Consider the following 23,041-nt stretch of genomic DNA (forward strand, 5'->3'; position numbering starts at 1 on the left):
GACTCTTTAACACTTGGCTTGATTCCGAACGCGTATGGGTGCATTCCGTCGCTTGCGTGCGATTCGTCGATCTCGTCGCCTCGTTGGTTCGTCGGTTTGTGCCGAGCTATGCTAGGGGACCTATAAGCAATTTTATATGCCTACAGAAGGGAAAAATTTGTTTGACACATGTGGCTTATTTGAAGAAGGTTCTACAGCGATTTCATGTTAGCATGGATACGAAGCTAGTTAGTATACCTTTGGGAGCCCATTTGAAACTTTCAGCTGATCTTTCACTGAAGAAAGTTGAAAATCGAGAGTTGATGTCGAAGACTCCATATGCGAGCGCGGTTGGGAGCTTGATGTATGCGATGGTATGTACGAGGCCGGATTTGTCACATGCGGTGAACATGATTTCGAGATACATGCACGATCCAGGAGTGGGTCATTGGGACGCCGTGAGATGAATTTTGAGGTACACTAGAGGTACACTCAATGTTGGTTTGGTTTATGAGCGGGACACTACAGATTGGTAGTTATGCATTGGTTATGTTGATTCGAATTATGCCGGGGATTTGGATAAGCGTTGGTCTACTACGGGGTATGTGTTTACTTTGACCTGTGCTTCGGTATGTTGGAGATGTACCTTACAGTCGATAGTGACTTTGTCTACGACGGAAGCAGAGTATATGGTAGTTACGGAGGTTGTGAATGAGGCTATTTGGCTTCGAGGACTTTTGGAGGAACTTGGTATATCGCAGCGGTCCATCACTATTCATTATGATAGCATGAGTGCTATCTATTTGGTAAAGAATTAGGTTTTTTCATGCGAGGACGAAGCACATTGATGTTCGTTATCACTTCGTTCGAGATGTTCTTGAAGATGGAGATGTGGAGATAGTGAAAGTCCACACGAAGGATAATCCGACGGATATGCTCACTAAGGTGGTTCCGAACAACAAGTTTGATCATTGTCGAAACTTGTTGCACATTCGTGATTGTTGAGGCCATTGGCGGCCATTTGGGTGAACTACGTGAGACTTGATTCCTTGGGCAAGAGGATACGTAGGCAGTCTTTACGATGTAGCCAATTTTGGATTAGTTGATTTTGATGGGGGTGAGATTGTTTGGGCTCTTGTTTGAGTTCCCGACTTGTTGTGGATTTAGTCCGTTGTCGTGAATTGTTTCACGGCGTACTGGACACAACAAGTGTGACATTTGGTTATTTTAGTGTCGGCTCAGTTTTGGGAAAAACTTCGCCGAGGTGGAGAATTGTGAACGAAGGAGTCTCAAGTAGGGGCCACCCACGTTCAAAAATTGAGCCAGAACAAGCCGCGAAGATTGACGCGTGAACGAAGGCCCACGAAGGCCCACCCAAGATCAATTTTTGTTCGTGCTTATAAATGCACACCGAATATTGCCTAGGGTTTTTTGTGCAGGGAATATTTTTTGCGGCTGCGGGAGAGGTGCAAGTACTTTTCGGCTGGGAGCAAATATAGAGGAGAAAAGTGGTTGTGCTTGGTGAAGAAAAGCGCCGATTTTGAGAGGGTTTTGGCATCCCGTTTGTGTGAGATCTGAGAGTTTGTGTGAGGGTTTAATTTGTGAGATTGTAAACCCAATTTGTATTCTCTTTTCTCAAATATTAGATCTCCCCCCTCCTTGCCCCGTGGACGTAGGCTATTTGTCGAACCACGTAAAATTAGTTTGTCTCGCTATTTGTGTGATTTATAATAGCTTTTAGGTTCTCTCGACAGGTCAGTCCTAGAATTGATGAGAGGAAGAGCTGATATCTCACTTGGTTGTGATATTTTGCTTAAGGTTCTTGTTTCCTTTGTGAAACAAGATTTTCTATTACGACTTGATTCTCCTGTTGTGTCGAGGTGCTGTCGAAGTACTGACGAAATTTTCGCTGCGCGCAACATATATTTGATCATTTTTAGATAAAAAATTATAATAATTTTTATAGCACTTTCATCTCCTTCAAGAGGTATGTGCCTTTGTTATTTTCTTCTGATTAAATTTGATTAGTTTATTTAAAATTTATGAATTATGAAATTGCAACCATTTTTACATTATTTTTATCTATTTTCTTCTTATTAGATTAGATTAGATTATTTTAAAGCAATTACTTATATTGTATGTTTGATCTTTTTTTTTCAAATCGCATAGTTTAATTATACTATTATTATTTAAATAGATATTGTTTGTATAAAATCAAAGAGAATTTCTCACATATCTTAAATCTTAATGCCAGTTGTACTATTTACACATGGATGTTGGTTAAAACAAATTTCATGTATGTGCTTAACTTATATAATCCTACTTTAACCGTATTAGATAATTTAATTTTTTAACACCCAAACTCTTCTACAAAACCAAAAGAGAGTATTAATGTTATAGCTATATATATCCACAAGACCACAGATACCTTGAAAATGAACAAAGAAAACCACACTAACAAAAACCATATTAATTACCCACACACCCCCACTATTTTCAAAACCACAATTCTCCATCTCTATCAATTATAAATCCACATACCAAATTAAGCTGTTGGAGATTCTTCTCACCAGCTACACTATTGATCAACATTTTTTTTCTTTGTACTTAAATTGTATAACATTCATTGTGATGAAGGCTCATATTGGTCCTCACCTTACCTTGAACGTCCAACAAAAAATGTATTTAAGCCTTGTAGTTAGTTAATAATGAGATCCTATCATTATAAACAAACTAGGTAAAAATTAATAATTCTTAAGGATGTACTACGTTCCCCTATTTTCTACTACAAACTTGTTAGTTGTTTATTCCTACCCCCCAGGGATTTTAAAAATTACTCATCTATTTCATAAAATTTTTAAAAATGTTTAAATAAAATTTATAACAAATGTAATAATACATGTATATAGATTTTAACTCAAAATGAATCCGACTTATTTTATAATAAGAAAAAAAAATACGTGCATCGCACATACACAATAACTAGTATACTAAAAACTCCCACCTCGCACTTGACGTCACTGAGTGCGTAGAACGCAAGTCTTTTTTTATTTCATTTGGGCCAATGGTGGCTTTTTTAAATGTCAATGTGCACGAGGCAAGTATTTATAAATAGGGGTGGAAATGAACCAAATAATTAACAAATAGTTCGATAATTATTCGAATAACTATTCGGTCATATTCGATTCGGTAGTTCATTTACCGCTAAACAAATATTTTTTAGTATTCGAGTTTACTAACAAATAGAATTTAACCAGATGCATATTCGATTCGTTTGTTTATTAAATATTCGTTTAAAATTTGATCGCAACTAATTATTTGTATTATTGCACATATGATGTTATATTTTTAACCCACTTACCATTTCTACTTAAGTTTTATACATTGATTTTAAGATTCAAATAATCTTAAATCTATTTTCTAATTAAAATATTAATTTAAATATATATACATCATATATTATAAAGAAATAATTTTATTTATGAATTTTAATACTATTTGAAAATCAAATTCTTTAGCAGAATAAATATACTTTGATATTCGATAAGTATTCGTGAATATTCATGAATATTTATCAAATACCAAGTATTCGAGTTCGAATTCGAAAAACTAGATATATGAATATTAGAGTATGCATTCGAATTCGATAATTTTAAACAAATACAAATACGAACACTTTAGTATTCGATTCGATTCGATCGTTTACCACCCCTATTTATAAATGGTTTGTTTTCATATTGGACCCTAACGTCTCATATTTTAGTATTTGATTCCAAGATCTTACTATTTTAGCTTACACCCTCATATCCTTTTAATTGTTTTAACTTAATCCACTTAGTCAGCTTAATTCCTTCAATCTGTAATAGTTCTGATTAAGGTTGAATTAATATAAGATATTACTTAACGTCCTCGCGCCAAAGATTCCATTTGGTAAAAAACATGCTTACAGGAGAAAATAATTCTTTCAGCAAGCACAAATAAATATAGTTTATGTGTGAAATTGGAGTGAAGAACTAGAAATTGAATGAATATTTCTAGGCCAATGAATCTAGCGAAAAAAGAGAAAGAAAGAAAAAGGGTAAATTAACTTTTAGGATTGCCATCCCATCTTAAGGCCAAAATAGTCGAATTGTACAAATTTAAATTTTAATGAAATTGCTCTAAAACTGTAGTTGGAACTAATAAGGTGCGTAATTTTAGAACAACTGAAAAGATTTTGAGACGTAAATTGAAACTTGAAAGTATGACCCTTTAGCTATTAATTTCAAACTTGAGGATCTAATGTGAGAAAACCAGTTCTATAAATTCCAACGCTCTCTTTCTTCTCCGTATGAGAAGCTAACAGAACGGATAGTGTATAGCTCAGCAGGTTCAAATTCTCCACTTTTTTTCTCTATTTTTTAAAGCAATTATCATGTTATAATTTGAAATTATCGAATGAAATTCAAACTGACTGCAATGAGGTAATTTTTTGTTTGTAGGCTTGCTTTGACTTCTCCGTGCTTCTCTGAAACTAAACCCTAATTTCTTTCTTGGTCCAAACATTGAAGTCCAGGGATTTAGTGGGTAACTCGCGGTGTTTCTTCTAGTGGCCTGAAAGACTAGTCATCTTGATTGGGGGAGTTAATAGTTTTTGCAATTTTTTCTCCTTAATTGTTAGCTCTACAAACTTCAGACAATTTCACAGTTACAAGGAGTTGTCTTGATTTAATAGAGGGGTTTCTTTGGTATCCCAAATTGTGGCTCATAAATTAGGGTTTTAGTTCTGCGAGAGTGAGCCTTCGGCTAATGGAACCGTCCGATAAGAGGTCTGCAGACCTTGTTAGCAAACTGAAATCGAGAGACCTTTGGGTGCCAGATGAAATGTGTAGGGTACGTTATGAATGTGATTCACAGTTCACTGTGTTCAATCGTAGGCACCACTGTCGTCTATGTGGTCGTGTATTTTGTGCCAAGTGCACTTCAAATTCCATCCCTGTTTCATTTGATTATACAAAGAATTGGGGGAGCAGGGGACAAAGTTCGTGTTTGCAACTATTGCTTTAAGCAATGGAAGCTAGATCTTGCAGCATCAGAAAGTGTAAATTTATCTGGGGTAGATCTTAGGCCTTCTCCTTCAAACACTGGTAATAGCAGTGCAAAGAATGCTGGGTCCATGCACAGGTATGCTAACAGACCTACTGTTTATCATGATGCTTGATATATACATACATACATACATAGAAATACATATATACATGCAAGGCAAAACATCAGCAGAAGTCCCTCGTGCATTGACCAAGTGTCATCTGGGTCCTTTAAGTTTAGAGTGGAAGTCCCTGATGTTACATCTATCCTCAGCCTAGGTCCTTTTCACAAACTTTCATTAAATCTTGAAGACGTTCTAGTGACATGACAAAACAAATTTGTAATTTCACTATTTTCTGACTAGACGCCCTCCCTCTCTTTGCTTGCTAAGCAGACGAGAAACATCTCTTTACTTTCCTCCAAATCATCAGCAAAAAGAAAGAGGTGGGTGTCCAGTCAGCAAAAATAGTGAAATTATAAGTTTTTCCTGCCACATTACTGACACGTCAGCAATATTTACCAGAAAATTTTAAAAAGGACCTAGACCGATGACGGGTAACTTTAGGACTTCCATCGATGACTTCCAGACTTTAAAAACTTGGATGATTTTTGGGCAATATATGAGGGACCTCCATTGAACTTTTGCCCACCTACTAATACGTACATGGAAGGATACACGCAAGCACACTCACATATATGAAATTATGCATATATGAGCACACACATATGTATGTGCATACATGAAACCAAGCATGTTTATGTTCGTGCATACTTTCATGCATCCATATATATGCACATGCATCCATGCATAAGGTTGCAATCGAATTGGAATTTACATGAATATGTATGCTAACAGATCTGAATACATATGTATGCTTGTGATTTAATATGCATTTAATTAAGAACATCTGGTAGCAGATATGCATATCCTTATTATTTTGTTAAGTCTGACCTTGACTTTTCCTATTTATTAGTGTGAATGCATATATGTACGAATGGCCTCCCTATGCATGTTAAGGACATTTGCTAGCAAATAAGGGCGTGCTTATTTATTTTGTTAAGTTCACCCACATCCTCTCCTATTGGGAATGTGAGTTTAGCAAATAAGGGCGTGCTTATTTATTTTGTTAAGTTCACCCACATCCTCTCCTATTGGGAATGTGAGTTATGTTCGTATATGTTAAATTTCCTTGGAAGTTAAGTTCACCCACATCCTCTCCTATTGGGAATGTGAGTTATGTTCGTATATGTTAAATTTCCTTGGAACTCAGTTATGAACATCTAGTTGCAGATATATACGCTTATTACTTAGTTGGTTGGCACTTTTTCATCTTCATTAATTTTTTACTCGATCTCTGTGCTTTCTTTTATTCCTCTGCACCATTGATTATTTTCTCTGATAGTAACTTCTTACTCTGCTTATTTCTCAATGTTATTGATGCTTTGTTTTTCCTCCCTTCTCTCTTAAACTATTTCGTCTGGTGAAGAATCTGTTATTACATTACAGTTGACATGTTTGAAGATGTATGTGACTAATCCATATATGTCATATAAATGAACATGTTGAGGATTATAATTTTATCAACATTTTTATTGCCTCTATTCTTTTCAGAAAGCTATAGACAGTTATCAATATTGAGAAAACACTGTTGGTCATTGAACTTTGTGTGGTTGCTTGACTATAATATAACTTAGCTGGTTTTGAAGTTTTTGGGTGCATTCATGTAACAATTATCCTAAAGGTCTTATGCATTATCAACAAGTTAGAAAGGAATATATCCTCTGTATAATCTAACAAGTTGGTTAACTGATCAACATATTCACGGATGCGTACTCAGCTTTACACTGGGATAAGGGTTCCTCACATTCATTACCTTAAAGTGTCACACCTTGTGAGTCACAATCGCTTAAATCGTTGTGTTTTTTTCTTTTTTGCTCTCACTTTGATGTTAATCCGGCTTGCATTTGTAACTTCTTGCTAATGTTTTAACTTTTGTTTTCCTTTTTTTTTTGGTCTTTTATGCTTGATTTTGTCTATGGCTGTTGAAGTGTATCTCAATAAATCAATGGAATCTGTTATAAATTCTATAAGGATGTGTCATTATCAGGGTTTAGAATCTCTTGCATCGTCTAGGCGTCTATACAATATATATTAGTTTTTTATATTTTCAGTTTGTTCGTATTGTTGAGACTTCACTCATCTTTGATTCCAGAAGGGATGGTGATGATGGTGAGTGCGGCCGATCAAATAATGTTTATCGAGGTGACTTTCATCAACTTGACCAGAGTTGCCCATCAAATAAAGCTTATCATGCTGATGAAAATGAAGATGCTAAAAGTATATGTTATTTTGTTCCTGATAACACAGGATTCAATATTTCTTTTTATGATGATAAGATGAGAAGTTTGGACATAGGGCCTGTAGATCTTGAAAATTATCAACAACTTTGGTTTCCTCCTGAGCCTCAAGATGAGAGAGAAGATACTCTTTTTGATAATGGTGATGATGAGGATGCTACAGGGAAAAACAGGACCAGAGATCTGCCTGGTGAAGAGCACAAGAAGGCAATCAAACATGTAGTGGATGGGCACTTAAGGTCTTTGATAGCTCAGCATATTCAGGAGGAAAATTTAACCACAGGTGAAGAAAATAATAAAGATAGCTGGCTTGAAATAATCACATCTTTGTCTTGGGAAGCAGCAACTCTTCTTAAACCAGATACTGGTGAAGGAGGAGGAATGTATCCTGGTGAGTTGTGAAGGTTAAATGCATAGCCTCTGGTCGTCGTTGCGAAAGGTAAATAACTTATTGTTGAAAACCCTTGTACTTTTTGTAATTGCTGACTTTCATTTCTGTTGAGAAATGCCCTGATATTTGGTGATTGCTCTGTCATTCATATTTATTGATTGAAAATTTGCTTATCATGAGAAATATGAATTTCTGATAGAGCCTTTTCGTTTGTTTTCTAGCAAGGTGGCTAAAGGAATTGTTTGCAAGAAAAATGTTTCTCATCATCACATGTCATTGAAAATTGAGAAACCTCGTATCGTAATCCTTGGAGGAGCTTTTGAGTATCAGCACGAGCTGTCAAGTTTCTATACATTCTCCCAGGAAGTACGTTGATCTATTGTTTTATTCTTTTTTTTATAATGGAATCTTAGAGGGAGAGAGGAACATGATTATGTGTATATGTACGTGGGAACACTGAATAAGAGTTGCAACCTCATATAGCTACAAAGAGATGAGAGTGATGAGATCTATTTCCTCCAATGTGACTAGCAGGATGGTCTAAACACTAGTCTATCTCTTGGTTGCTCATTTAGCAAGATGAGCTAGTAAGAGGTAGTGGTGAGATCCACCTGCTCCAATTTGACTAATAGGGTAGGACTTACACTAGCCCCATCTCTTAATAACTTAGTGAGCAAAATGAGCTGCCAACTCATATACTCATTACTATATGTACATACATACGTACTTGTATGCAGTTTTTATGTACTTGTACATACGTACGTACGTTATGTATGTATGTACATTATGTATGTATGTAGTACGTACATACATATTTATTTATGTATATGTACGTTTATATCTATGGAGTTAGGGAGTGGCTTTATATTCATAGAGCATAACCAGTTTACTTTTGCCCATCTCCAAAACTACATTTCATGCCATCAATTATAACAATTAACTCTGTTCATCTTGATCTATTTGATTTGAGTGGTCCGCACACCAAAAAAAGGCATATTTTCTAATTGCTCATCTAACAAGTGGTTTAGACTGAAAAACAACGTGAAGCAATGATCGGAAGTCTGAAACATCAAGCATTTTTTGTTCACAAATGTTCAAAAATATGAGGATCGTGATGAATGTAATAAACCATTACATTTTGCAACCACTTGATGCATTAATTATGTATTCTCAACACATAATATTCTTCATTGACAAACCTATTGAGAAACGTACATCAACTTAAACAGAGTGGATAGTCGAATTTTGTTGTATACATGTTTATTAGTGGGTATGACTGAGTTACTTATGTTCTAGGACTATTATAGCCTCTCTCCCCACCACCCTCCACCCCCACGCATCCAGACACGCCCAATATGACTTTTTTGTTTTTGCTTTAGGAGGATTGTTTGAAGATGGCGGTTGAGAAAATAGATGCTGACCACCCCAATGTGTTACTGGTAGAGAAATCAGTACCTCGTTCTGCACAAGAATACCTCCTCGTAAAAGACATTTCATTTGTTATGAATATTAGAAGGCCAACTTTAGAGCATATAGCCGTCTGCACTGGTGCTCAAATAGTTCCTTCAATTGACCATCTTTCATCTCAAAGTCTGGGGTACTGTGATTTGTTTCACGTGGAGAAGTATGTTGAAGAGCATGAGAGGGCTGGTCAGGATGAGAAGAAACTGATAAAGACACTGATGTTTTTTGAAGGGTGCCCGAAGCCACTGGGTTGTACTGTAAGCCTTCTGAACTTTTTAATATTTGATGCTTGTTCTCATTTATTACGTCTTTTTGTTTTTGACTTGTACTTTCATGAATCATGTCATTCTTAGTAATAGTATAGCTACCCCAGTACATCAACAACATTGTTTACATTGACCTGCTCATCTTCTTGTGTCCTGTTTTAGTTGAATTGAAACCCTAATCTCATTGATAAGATAACATGGGCTTATATAAGCCCTACAAAACACATCTTACATATAAGCCCCTTAACTATACTAATATGTCAACACTCCTCCTCAAGATGGGCGAAAGATATCCACTAAGCCCATCTTGTCACATCCTCTAATCATATCTACTGAGCTAAGTCCCTTAGTCAGACAATCTGCTGCTTGATCCTTAGTTGGAATATGACTTAACTCCAGTAGTCCATTGTCCAACTTCTCTTTGATGAAGAACCTATCGATCTCGATGTGTTTGGTTCTATCATGCTGCACTGGGTTGTTGGCGATACTGATGGCTGACTTGTTATCACACCACAGCTTCATCTTGGCTCCTTGATCCAGCTTCAGTTCCACCAGCATACTCTTCAACCACAACAACTCTGTAACTCCTAAGGCCATAGCTCTATACTCTGCTTCAGCTGTTGATCTCGCCACCACTGACTGCTTCTTGCTCTTCCACGAGACCAAGTTGCCTCCTATAAAGATGCAATATCCTGAGGTGGACCTCCTGTCATCAGCACAACTAGCCCAATCAGAGTCGCAGTAACCATCAATGCTCACATGTCCATTCTTTCTGAATATCAGCCCTTTTCCGGGGGCACTCTTTAAATATCTCAGAATCTGGTACACAGAGTCCATATGACCCTTCCTTGGATCATGCATGTAGCGGCTCACCACGCTTACTGCAAAAGAGATATCGGGACGTGTGTGACTCAGATAGATTAACCTGCCCACCAGCCTTTGGTATCTGTCACGATCAACTGGTTCTCCAGCTTTAGCACCTAGCTTGAACTTCTGGTCGATCGGTGTAGTTGCAGGTTTACACCCTAACATCCCTGTCTCTTTGAGAAGATCCAGTGCATACTTTCTCTGGGATAGGACAATCCCCTCCGCTCCTCGAGCTATCTCTATTCCAAGAAAGTATCGAAGCAAGCCAAGATCTTTTACCTCGAATTCCTTACCCAGTCTTACTTTGAGTTGGGCAATCTCCTTCTCATCATCCCCTGTAATAATCATATTATCCACTTATACTGCAAGCATGGTGATGTGACCTTCACTCCGTCGAAAGAACACGGTATGATTAGCGTTAATCTGCTGGTATCCCATACCTATCATAGCCCGCCTGAATCTGTCGAACCAAGCACGGGGAGATTGCTTCAGGCCATAGAGAGACTTCTTCAATTTGAAACTTTGCCCACTGTCTGATCTGTGTCGAATCCTGGTGGTATTTCCATGTATACCTCTTCCATCAGATCTTCATGAAGGAATGCATTCTTCACATCTAGTTGGTGTAGCTTCCATCCACCATTTACTGCCAGAGAGATCAAGGTCCGAACAGTGCTTATTTTCGCTACCGGTGCAAAAGTCTCATCATAATCGATTCCATACGTCTGACTATACCCTTTTGCCACAAGACGAGCCTTATAACGCTCAACCTGTCCATCTGGATTCTGCTTCACAGTGAAGACCCACTTGCATCCAACTGCTCTATTTCCTTTTGGTAGTTTTACTAACTCCCAAGTGTGGTTCTTCTCAAGAGCCCCTAGCTCTTCGTGCATAGTCGTTTTCCATTTTGGATCCTTCTTAGCAACCTGCCAATTGTTAGGTACAGTAACAGAGTCCAATGATGCAATGAATGCTCCATGTGCAGGATGAATGTTAGAATATGATACAAACTGGGCAAGATCCCATCCATATCTATTGGGAGGATTTTCCGCATTACTACGAGTAGTTCTCCGTACTGATATTGGTGTGGGAGGAGTAGGGAGAGGAATGTTATCACCTTGGGATGAAACTGGTGGTAGTGTAGGTGTCTCAGGAGTCGGGGCAGGAGTCGGCAAGAGACTTGGCAGCACTAGTGGCACTGTAGGTACTGTTCCTGCAATTTGCTTGCCTTTCCTACTATAGGTTAGTAGCCCCCCCCTGAACAGTGGGCCTAACACCTCTTGTCTTATTTTCCTTTTCTTCGTCATTCTCCTGCTCCTCCTCAACCAATTCTCTCTCCCAAGGAATCGATACAGAAATGGATTTCTCCACATTGTTCACCGATCTCTCACCATTCTCCTCCTCTCGCCTCATACTTCTAGTATTGGGCGAGTTACCAACGGATGAAGTTACCTTCTGGGTGTAATATGGCTCGAGTTCTCGAAAGTGCACATCCATGCTCACAAACAACCTTTTTTTCACCGGGCTCCAGCAAACATATCCCTTCTGAGTAGCAGAATATCCCACAAAGATACACTTCACAGCTCTAGGGGCAAGCTTCCCGACAGATGGCCTGTTGTCCTTCACAAAGCACACACAGCCAAACACTTTAAGTGGAAGAATCCCACCATTATCTCCCTTCAACGTCTCACACAGGGACTTCCAATCCAGTACTCTCGAGGGCATTTTGTTGATCAGTGCTGCTACAGGCAATACTGCTTGCCCCCATAATGTTTCTGGGACATTCATAGAGATCATCATGCTTCTAGCAACCTCTAAAAGATGTCTGTTCTTCCTTTCCGCTACCCCATTTTGAGCTGGTGTGTATGGACAGGTTGTCTGGTGATGTATTCCCTGAGCTGACAAATATTCTTCAAACGCTCTGTTGGTATACTCTGTCCCATTATCTGACCTCAATACTTTCACCACTGCTCCGTATTGAGTCTGAACAGTCCTATGAAAGTTTTGGAAGCACCCAAACACATCACTCTTATTCTTCATCAGGTATAACCAAGTAACACGAGAGAAGCAATCAATAAATATAACAAAATACTTGTATCCATTCATAGAACTTGTGGAATAAGGCCCCCAAACATCTGAATGTACCAAGTCAAATGCATGAGAACTTCTATGACTAGAACTAACATAAGAGCTTCTAGTAAGCTTTCCAAACTCACATGCATCATACACAAGTTTCTGTTTATTTGCTTTCTCAAATAAAGAAGGATACAATCTACCTAAAACACTAAAGGATGAGTGTCCTAAACGCTGGTGATGAAGTATTAACTCATTTTCAGCACTCATATTAGATCCTACTCCTGCTTCCTCTATGACTGACACCAATGCTGAATCCATCCCTTCACGATCCAGATACCACAGTCCACTACGCCATGTGCCAGTCCCAAGTCTTCGCCCTGTCCCCTTCTCCTGAAAAATCTCTTTGGGAATATCAAAAAAAACAATGCATTTTAGTTGGAGTATGATAGAACTAATGGATAAAAAATTGACTGGAAAGAAAGGAGCATGCAAAACATTGGACAAAGTTACAGAACCAGTACAATCGACTGTACTCTTACCAACCACTGGCTGAAATGTACCATCAGCTGTTTGAATACTATCAGGCGATGCTAAGTGAGTATATGATGAGAACTCACTAGCATTACCTGTCACATGACGAGACGCACCGGAGTCGACTATCCATGCTGATGATCTGTCGGGAGACATAGAAGCAAGAGCATGTATGTCATCAGTACCTTTGGTCGGATGAGCATAGGTAGCAGTGTTGCCTCTGGCGAAGAATGAAGTGGATGCCTCCTCAGTCCCATCCCCTGCTACTTGCTGCTTCCTCCTGAGTATCGCCAGGAGAGCACGATCTTCCTCAGTAAAGACCACCTCAGCTTCTTCTTCCTCTGCTACCGTCAGATTCGTCCGGTTCCCTGCTCCTCTTCCACCTCATCAACCCCCACGGCCACGACCACGACCTCCGAACTGTCCACGTCCACCCGAATCTCCTTCCTTGGGTGGCTTGGTGCAAGCATGTCTTAGATGACCCATCGCACCGCAGTTATAGCATTGTCGAGTCTCTCCCCTAGGTCCAGTGTTGCTAGAGGCTGCCAGTGCTGACTTCACCACAGGAAGTCCGCATGTCCCCGCCTGCAGCCTAATGCGAGTCTCCTCCTAGATCATAGCAGCTTCGGCTGAGCTAGCAGCAGGGCGATTCGCTGAGCGAACTCTGATGTCAATCCTTTGAGAAACACCATAGTCCTCTCCTGTAGAAAGGCCTCCCGTTCTTTACATCCCGGATCCTTGCAGCTCGCCCGAGGTGAGAAGTGATCATAATCTAGCCACAGCCACTCCAGCTCTGTGGCATACTCCTGTACAGTCCTATTTCCCTGGACTGTGGCGTTGATCTCACCCTTAATCTGGAACACCCTCAGGTTATTCCCCACTCCATCATAGGTCCTCCTCAACTTTTTCCAGACGTCCTTCACCTTCTCAATGCCATCCACTGTGGCGGCGATCAACTGGACCAACGAGTTGAGAAGCCAGATGTATACCAACATATGAGTGGCCTTCCACTCATCTCTTCCCTCCGATTTCTCATCCGGCTCTGTCACCTTTCCTGTCAGATAACCCTCCAGGTTCCTCCCTGCAAGGGTGTATCTCACCCGCCGTGACCAGCTCAGGTAAGTACCTGATCCATCAAGCTTCAGATCTATGGTAGGAAGTTCCAACTTCTTGGATGGTTTTGTCGCGCTCTCACCAGCCGATAACTTCATCAGCTTCATCAAAGTTGACACCTCCGCGGGGTTCAACTTCTTGATAATCTCCTCCATTGATCAAGCTTTAGACCCAACACCTGGTCACATTCTCTTCCGACCCTTGTTGTGTGCAGTGAAAATTTCGGCAGCACCTCTGCCGCATAACAAGAGTAAGATCTCAGACAAATTCTTGTTTCTCAGAGGAAACAAGAATAAAAAACAGTGATATATCTCATCGCCGTGAGATATATACTCTTCCTGTCATTAGCTTTGAGACTGAGTCGATGGGAACCCATGCCAAAACTCTAGGTCCGGCATAGCGCAGCAAGGAGAGGGGCGGGGATTCGCCCCCCCCCGAATTCCCCGGCCAAATGGGGGCGGGGAGGGTCACGACAGCCAAAAAACAGAGAGGGTAGGGGGTTGTGTACAGGGGTGATCGTGGGCTGTTATGGACAGCGGCTGACTGCGGCAGGGTGACCGGTTGGGGCTGATCGGGGGGTGCATCTCGGCAACAGAGGGGGGCTGGTCTCGCGAACGAGGGGAGGGGGGGATGTATCTCAGAACAGGAACAGGAACAAAGGGGGATGATCTCAGAACAGGGGGTCGGCAGGATAGGGAATGGGTCTGCCAGGTGGGTGGGGGCTGGTTGTGGGGGTCTGGCGGATTGGGGCGGGTCTGTAGGTTGGGGGGTCTGGCAGGAGGTCGAAGGGGCGCGGGTTCTGGCAGGTGGGGGGATCCGGAAGAGGCGGGATGGCGGAAGGGGGGTCTTCAGGTTTGGTGGGGGGGTCTGCAGGCAGCCGAAGGGTTGGGGATCTGCAGAGTGGGGCGGATCCGGAAGAGGGGGGGGGAGGCGAAGGGGGGCGTGGGGTTTTGGCGGCTAGGGTTTTGCTCTGATACCAAGTTGAATTGAAACCTTAATCTCATTGATAAGATAACATGGACTTATATAAGCCCTACAAAACACATCTTACATATAAGCCCCTTAACTATACTAATATGTCAACAGTTTTGTTTACAGAGATAGTAAGGTGGTGTTAAAGTTTAGAATGCTGTGCTTGTTACATGTCCTTTTGAATATTTTGAAGTGTTTTCTTCTTCCGCTAGGTCTTTACTTGCTTTTTTTCTCCACATCAAATGTAATATGATCTAGCTGGCTTTGCTTAGGGTATGTTTCAATTTTCTTCAAAGCTTTATCCCTTGCTGTCCTAACTTACTAGAATATTTAAGAACTATGTTTTTATTGTGTTGAATTTTTTCCTTGTCCATCATAATGTTACATGGCACTTGTAAAATATCATCATAAAGTGCAACTATGATTAAAATTAGTCTATTGTTTTTTTTATATTTCTTCTAGATATTGCTCAAGGGTGGTAGGCTCAATGAGCTGAAGAAAGTTAAAGATGTTGTCCAATATGGAGTCTTTGCAGCTTATCACTTGGCTCTGGAAGCATCTTTCCTTGAAGATCAAGAAGCTTCTCTACCTGAACGTCCATTGAAACTCACAGTGGATCAGAGTGAACAAGCTTCCTATGAACAGCAAAGTATGGCTGCTTCTGCTGCATCAACTTTTTACTCTTCATCTTGCGCCAAAGAAGATAAAAGGAATATACATATTTTAGAAGATCTTGAGTCTGAATCTGTTAGATATAATGATCAAACAGTTGAAGAAACTTCTGAGTGCATAAAGCAAGGAGACAGATGCGAGGCTGATGATATACAAGCATACAAAAAGCAAGTTGGTTCCTCCGGTGTGGAGATCTCACATCAAGAAACCTGCGAAAGAGACGGCCAAGAATTATCAAAGGAAGAATTTTCCAATTATGGTGGTGAAAGCATTATTGTGCTCAAGTCTTTAAGATGTATTCGGAAAGGAACTGTTTGTGAGCATCCACATCATTTTCGCATCAATTATTATGGCGCATTTGACAAGCCACTTGGAAGATTTTTACGGGACAATTTATTTGATGAGGTTAGCCTACTTTTCTCTAATTTCCCTTGATTCATATATGTTGTGCGCAGCGAAAATTTCGGCAGCACCTCCGGTGCGCAAGGTGCACAACAAGAGATTAGATCGTAAGAATTCCTGTCTCACCAAGAAAATAAGAATCTGAAGCGGATATCTCAACAAAGTGAGATATCGACTCTTCCTCTCATCAGTTCTATGACTGACCTGTCGAGGGATCCTACAAGCTATTACAAATCACGGCAAAAACACAAATTTTTTACGTGGTTCGGCAAATCGCCTACGTCCACGGGGCAAGGAGGGGGAGATCTACTATTAGAGGGAGAGATACAACTAGGGTTTACAATCTCACAATCTAAACCCTCACAAACTCTCAGATCTCTCACAAAATCTCTCTCAAAGGGATGCACAAACAAAGAACTGCAAAAACTAAAGAACAGCCGCACAAAGACTTTATTTTTTCTCTGTGAATAACCACCGAAAAGATACTCTGCACGCTGCACTTTTTCTTCCTTTGCACCAGCCGCACACGCCTGCAGCCGCCGCTTTTTCTTCCGCAGTTCTTTCTTTTCACAAAGCCGCCTTTGCTTGCCTTGCACCCCCACTTTTACACAAAGCCCAACGAAGAGAGAGACAGTCGCACAAACTCTTTCTGCATCAAGCCCTCGTTTGCACGAAGCCGTCGCCAAAAACAAACTTTCCCAACCTCCTGCACACCTAAAACCCTAGAATCCAATGTGTATTTATAGGCCATATTCGGGTGGGCCTCTTTTACCCGCTGGATTCTTAGACTTTCACGCGCTTCTGCTGTTCGTGGAGTTTGTGGGCAACAGAGCATGGGTGGCCCCTACGTACTTCATGCTGATCTCTTCACGAGATTTTCTCTGCGCAATTTTTTTTCTCTTCACCCACGTGAAAGTCTTCACGTGATGTGGCCGTGGCCCCCACTCACAATTCTCCACCTCGGTGAAGTTTTCCCAAAACTTAGCCGACACCAACCAAATTAAATATCCCACTTGTTGCGTCCGGGACGTCGTGGAAACCCTTCACGACAACGGACTCAATCCACAACAAGTCGAGACCCAAACGGGAGTGCGAACACTCACCCAAAACAACAGTGTCTACTCACCAAATCGGTCTCACACCCATCAACTAATCCAATACGGCTGCATCGTAAAGACTGCCTACGTATTCTCTTGCCCAAGGAATCAAGCCTTTACGTAGTTCACCCAAATGGCCGCGAACGACCTCAATCCAATAGAAGAGTTCGCAACCCTTCTTCAATATCACGATCAAGTCTACGACTGATAGCACCTCCAATGGCCTCAAACTGAAACAATCCAAACACCTCCATCTGAGATGAGCCAATGGCCATATCCAGACTACATCTACCAGCTGCACTCGAATCAATCAACCTATCATCTGCATCCAAATCAACATAATTCCCAATTTGTGTCACATCAGCTGGAATCCCAAATGATGCAGTATGATCTGGAGTTTCCACCCAACGTGGAGTAGCATCACTCTCCACCCGCTGCGATGTCCCAAAGATCTGATCATCACTCTCCACCTGCCGAGAGTCACACGTGACATACCTGCTTAGAACAAAGTCAGAAGCCAATACCTAATAATCAAACATGCCTCTGAATCCCAAATGTGCTATCGGATCAATCTCACATCCACGATGTGACCAAGTGCTGGGTAGCCAAACATCCGACGCAACCCAAAACCTGAAGCAGCTCCACCAGATCCCATATCTCTACATGTAGCAGTCAACAACCTATACATGAGACGGCCTAAACATGTCGTAACCCGCACACCAATGCCAATGCTTGACATTAAATGCCTATCCTCCTCCAGAAAGAAACAGCTCTCCAAATCTGCCATCTCATCACTTCACCTCAAAGTTTTCACACCAATGAAGTATCTCCTATTGCCGTGAGCTCGGCACAAACGCAAAAAAGAACCCCTACCATAAACAGAACGCCGGGTTACCTTTTTTCCAACACACTTCCTCCATCTGTTGCGGGCTTCTAGGACTTCACACCAACAGGACTTGGTTGTAACCCACTAATGCCTAGAACAATCCCCAACTACGAAAACCACATACCTATTACCTCCTAATGATGCTCCCTTGGAAGGCCCCCGAATGCCTGAATGAACACCCCTCAGAAGACCCATCGAATGATGGATAGAAGTGCCTAACTCCACCTTGGTCTTCTTGCTCATACTAATGGGTTCACAAGACTTCAAACTGCAGGTCATAGCACTCCTCAACAATCTATGCACGGCATTACCAATCAAATAACCCAGCATCAAACAACGTCACAGTCTAGCCAAATCTAATGAAGTCGTCATCTCCCTATCAATCGCCGTGCTTCTGAGCAAATAATATAAATTTCTCCTTCTGACGCCCTTCATCACAATCATGGACCCCAATGTGACCTTCAAACGTGCATCCATCAAGGTCACATTATAGTCAGATGCCACCAAAGCTCCTAGTGAAATAATGTTCTTCGACAACTGCGGAACGAACCTCATTTCATCCAACTCTTGAATCACTTCGTCATACATCCAAATACGAACGGTACCAATACCACCAATAGAGCATGCATGTCCATTACCCATGAGCACAACATCCTCTCTTTCCAACTTCTGAAAGCTGGAGAACCAATCCCTCCTAGGGTAAACGTGGTATGAAGTACCCGAATCCAACATCCACTCTGTAGAGTTTGTAACACAAACTGACGGTAGTGCAGACAACGAATAGCCCGAAGAATCCGAATCTGAATTGTTGCCACTAGTCTTGACAACATTCACCTCTGAAGCTTGTACAACTTTCCCCTTATTCTTCTCGGCTCGATCTAACTTTGGGCATTCGGCTTTCTAATGTCCATCCTCTTTACAAAAAGCACACTGATTCCTACGAATTCCACGATGTGCACCTCTAGACTACGACCTCCTGTTTCGGTTTGAACCACGGCCATGAACTACTAATGCATCTCCCGATGCCTTCTCGGAGGACTCATCCACACTCTTCCTCAACTCATAATTCACTAACGCTGAGGTCACCTCCTTGTAACTAACAGTAGTTCTTCCATTAATCATAGTTAGGACAAAAGAACCATAATCATCCTCGGGTAACGAACACAAAAGTAGCATCGTCTTGTCTTCATCCTCAACCATGATATCCACATTAACCATGTCTGAAAGTAGCTTTGTGAAGTTGTTAACATGCTCCCTAATGGAAACTCCCCTCTTCATCTTGAACTGGTAAAACCTCTTCTTCAAGTGAAACCGATTCTCAATGCTCTTAGTAAGATACTTTTCATTGAGTGTTTCCCACATCTTCTTCGCCGACGTCTCATTCATCACGTCATAAATAAGATCCGGCGTCAAGCATGACCGAATAACTCCACACGCCCTACTATTCATCTTCTTCCAAACCTTAGCTTTCATATCGGCAGGTTTCTCTTGTAACTCAAGAGTCTCCTCCAAATTCTGAGCGTCCAAGGCGTCCATCACCTGACACCTCCACAATCCGAAATTAATCTTGCCGTCGAACTTTGGAACATCAATCTTCATGTTATTGATGCTCAAATTATGTATCGTCTTCGTAAGAGAAGATCCCGATGTGCTTGTTTCACCCATGTTGTCGATCTAATCTTCAAATAGGAATCCTTCAGCGAATCCTTCAAACAAGCTCCCAAGTTCAATCCGGAGCTCTGATACCACTTGTTGTGCGCAGCAGAAATTTCGACAGCACCACCGGTGCGCAAGGTGCACAACAAGAGATTAGATCGTAAGAATTCTTGTCTCACCAAGGAAACAAGAATCTGAAACGGATATCTCAACAAAGTAAGATATCGGCTCTTCCTCTCATCAGTTCTAGGACTGAACTGTCGAGGAATCCTACAAGCTATTACAAATCACGGTAAGAAAACAAATTTTTTACGTGGTTCGGCAAATCGCCTACGTCCACGGGGCAAGGAGCGGGAGATCTACTATTAGAGGGAGAGATATAACTAGGGTTTACAATCTCACAATTTAAACCCTCACAAACTCTCAGATCCCTCACAAAATCTCTCTCAAAGGCATGCACAAACAAAGAACAACTGCAAAAACTAAAGAACAGCCGCACAAAGACTCTATTTTTTCTCTGTGAATAACCACCAAAAAGATACTTTGCACGCTGCACTTTTTCTTCTTTTGCACCAGCCGCACACGCCTGCAGCCGCCGCTTTTTCTTCCGCAGTTCTTTCTTTTCACAAAGCCGCCCTTGCTTGCCTTGCACCCCCACTTTTGCACAAAGCCCAACGAAGAGAGAGACAGCCGCACAAACTCTTTCTGCATCAAGCCCTCGTTTGCATGAAGCCGCCGCCAAAAACAAACTTTCCCAACCTCTTGCACACCTAAAACCCTAGAATCCAATGTGTATTTATAGGCCATGTTTGGGTGGGCCTCTTTTACCCGCTGGATTCTTAGCCTTTCACGCGCTTCTGCTGTTCGTGGAGTTTGTGGGCAACAGAGCATGAGTGGCCCCCACGTACTTCATGCTGATCTCTTCACGAGATTTTCTCTGTGCATTGTTTTTTTTTTCTCTTCACCCACGTGAAAGTCTTCACGTGATGTGGCCCCCACTCACAATATAGTGATAATGGATGATCATGGCTTTTCATTTAAACAGAGTCACCGGTGCAATTCATGCAAGTATCCACAAGAAGATCATGCCCATTATTATATGCACTGTCAAGGCAGTCTCATGATTTATATTAGAAAGCTAAATGCTTTGCCTGGAGGACAGGATGGCAAGATCTGGATGTGGCACAGGTGTTTGAGGTGCCCTATGATTAATAGTTTTCCACCAACAAGCAGAAGAGTTGTAATGTCTGACGCTATATGGGGTTTATCCTTTGGGAAGTTTTTGGATCTCAGCTTTTCAGTTGGTTAAAAGAGAAGGAAAAACAGAGAACTTAAAGGTTGAAGGCTGAAACAAAAAATAAGTTTAAAGGAAGAAGATAACAATATCAGGATATTCTGCAAAGGTTGAATTGATACTTTATTCATCAGAGATCTTCTACATTTATAGTACTAAAAAACATAAAAAAAAATTCTTAAGAGTCATAACAACCACGTTATAAGCCACTAAACCACTACTGGCTTACTCCTAAAGAATAGAAAACTTGATCCTAAAGACTAGCAACAACTAACTGACTGGAAGACTAGTTCAAAAACAGAAATCTGAAACAATATATAACATACATGCAGATCTTTAAAGCAAATATCTAACACTCCTCCTTGCTTTAAGGACTGCAAACTCCAATTTTCTTCCTTAAAGACTCGAACTTGTTGGCTGGAAGCGGTTTTGTAAACAAATCTGCCAACTGATCTTCAGACTTGCAATAGACTAAAAATACTTCTCCATTCTGCTGCACCTCCCTCAAGAAGTAAAGTTTGATGTTGAAATGCTTAGTCTTCCCATGAAACACTGGATTGTTTGAGATTGCAATTGCTGCCTGATTATCAACAAAAATCTTTGTGTCATCCTTCTGTTCTATGTGTAAATCACAGAAAATCTTCCTCAACCACAAAGCTTGATTTACGGCTGTTGTTGCTGCTATAAATTCTGCCTCAGCAGTGGATTGTGCCACAATCTCTTGCTTCTTTGAACTCCATGAGAAAACTCCAGAACCTAGGCTGAAACAATACCCTGAAGTACTCTTCATATCATCAATGGATCCAGCCCAGTCACTATCTGAGAACCCACTTAACTTGAAATTTTGACATTTATCAAACTTTACACCATAATCAACAGTACCTTTGATGTACCTTAAAATTCTTTTTGCTGCTCTTAAATGCATTTCACTAGCACAATGCATAAAACGAGATAAAAGACTTACAACAAATAGAATATCTGGCCTTGTCGCGGTGAGGTACATCAGACATCCAATCAAGCTTCTATAATAAGCTTCATCAACTTTATCTGAACCATCCTCCTTGCTCAGCTTCTCTTTTTGATTCATTGGTGTGTTTATTGCTTTGCACCCCTCCATATGAAATTTCTTCAATATCTCCATTGCGTACTTCTTCTGGTAGATGAACACTTCATTTCTTCTTTGCTGGATCTCCATTCCAAGAAAATAGGTCATAAGACCAAGGTCTGTCATTTCAAAAATCTACATCATTTCTTGTTTGAACTCTTCAACCAGCCTTGTATTATTTCCTGTCACCAAAAGATCATCAACATAAAGGGAAACTATAAGAAAATCATTTCCCTTCTGTTTTACATAAAGAGTGGATTCTGACAAGCTTTTTTAAAGGGAAACTATAAGAAAATCATTTCCCTTCTGTTTTACATAAAGAGTGGATTCTGACAAGCTTTTTACAAAGCCAAGGTCTAATAAATGTTCATCTATTTTGCTGTACCAGGCTCGCGGCGCTTGTTTTAAGCCATATAGAGCCTTTTTGAGCAAGTAGACTTTATCTTCTTCACCCTGCTTCACAAATCCTCCTGGCTGCTCAACATATATTTCTTCTTGTATTACGCCATTCAAGAATGCCGATTTAACGTCTAACTGGAACACTTCCCAACCTTTTTGTGCAGCCATTGCTAGCAGAAGCCTGATTGTGTCTAATCTGGCAACAGGTGCAAATGTGTCAGAATAATCAACACCATAAATTTGTGCATACCCTTTAACTACAAGCCTGGCCTTGTATTTGTTGATGGAGCTATCAGCATTAAGCTTTGTTCTGTAGACCCATTTCACGCCTATGACTTTTCTGTCTTTAGGCCTATCAACCAGCTCCCAAGTTTTATTTTTCTGAATCATCAACAACTCTTCCTCCATTGCTTTCTTCCATTTTGGATCTTTGAGTGCTTCTTCATGAC

General features: G+C 40.8%; 1 protein-coding gene across 1 annotated transcript in view; it reads left to right on the forward strand.

Annotated features, from left to right (window-relative positions):
• LOC109822644 (1-phosphatidylinositol-3-phosphate 5-kinase FAB1B-like) overlaps nucleotides 4,297–23,041 on the forward strand; it is a 51,860-nt gene continuing 33,115 nt past the window's right edge. The window contains 9 exon segments of the mRNA XM_020388875.1: nucleotides 4,297–4,348; nucleotides 4,461–5,142; nucleotides 7,260–7,309; nucleotides 7,415–7,795; nucleotides 7,798–7,843; nucleotides 8,017–8,161; nucleotides 9,175–9,516; nucleotides 15,544–15,730; nucleotides 15,851–16,158. Of these exon segments, the coding sequence (XP_020244464.1) occupies nucleotides 4,838–5,142; nucleotides 7,260–7,309; nucleotides 7,415–7,795; nucleotides 7,798–7,843; nucleotides 8,017–8,161; nucleotides 9,175–9,516; nucleotides 15,544–15,730; nucleotides 15,851–16,158 (1,764 nt within the window). The 5' untranslated portion in view covers nucleotides 4,297–4,348; nucleotides 4,461–4,837.

This window comes from Asparagus officinalis, chromosome 8 (genome assembly GCF_001876935.1).
Source record: "Asparagus officinalis chromosome 8, Aspof.V1, whole genome shotgun sequence".
NCBI classification, from domain to species: domain Eukaryota; kingdom Viridiplantae; phylum Streptophyta; class Magnoliopsida; order Asparagales; family Asparagaceae; genus Asparagus; species Asparagus officinalis.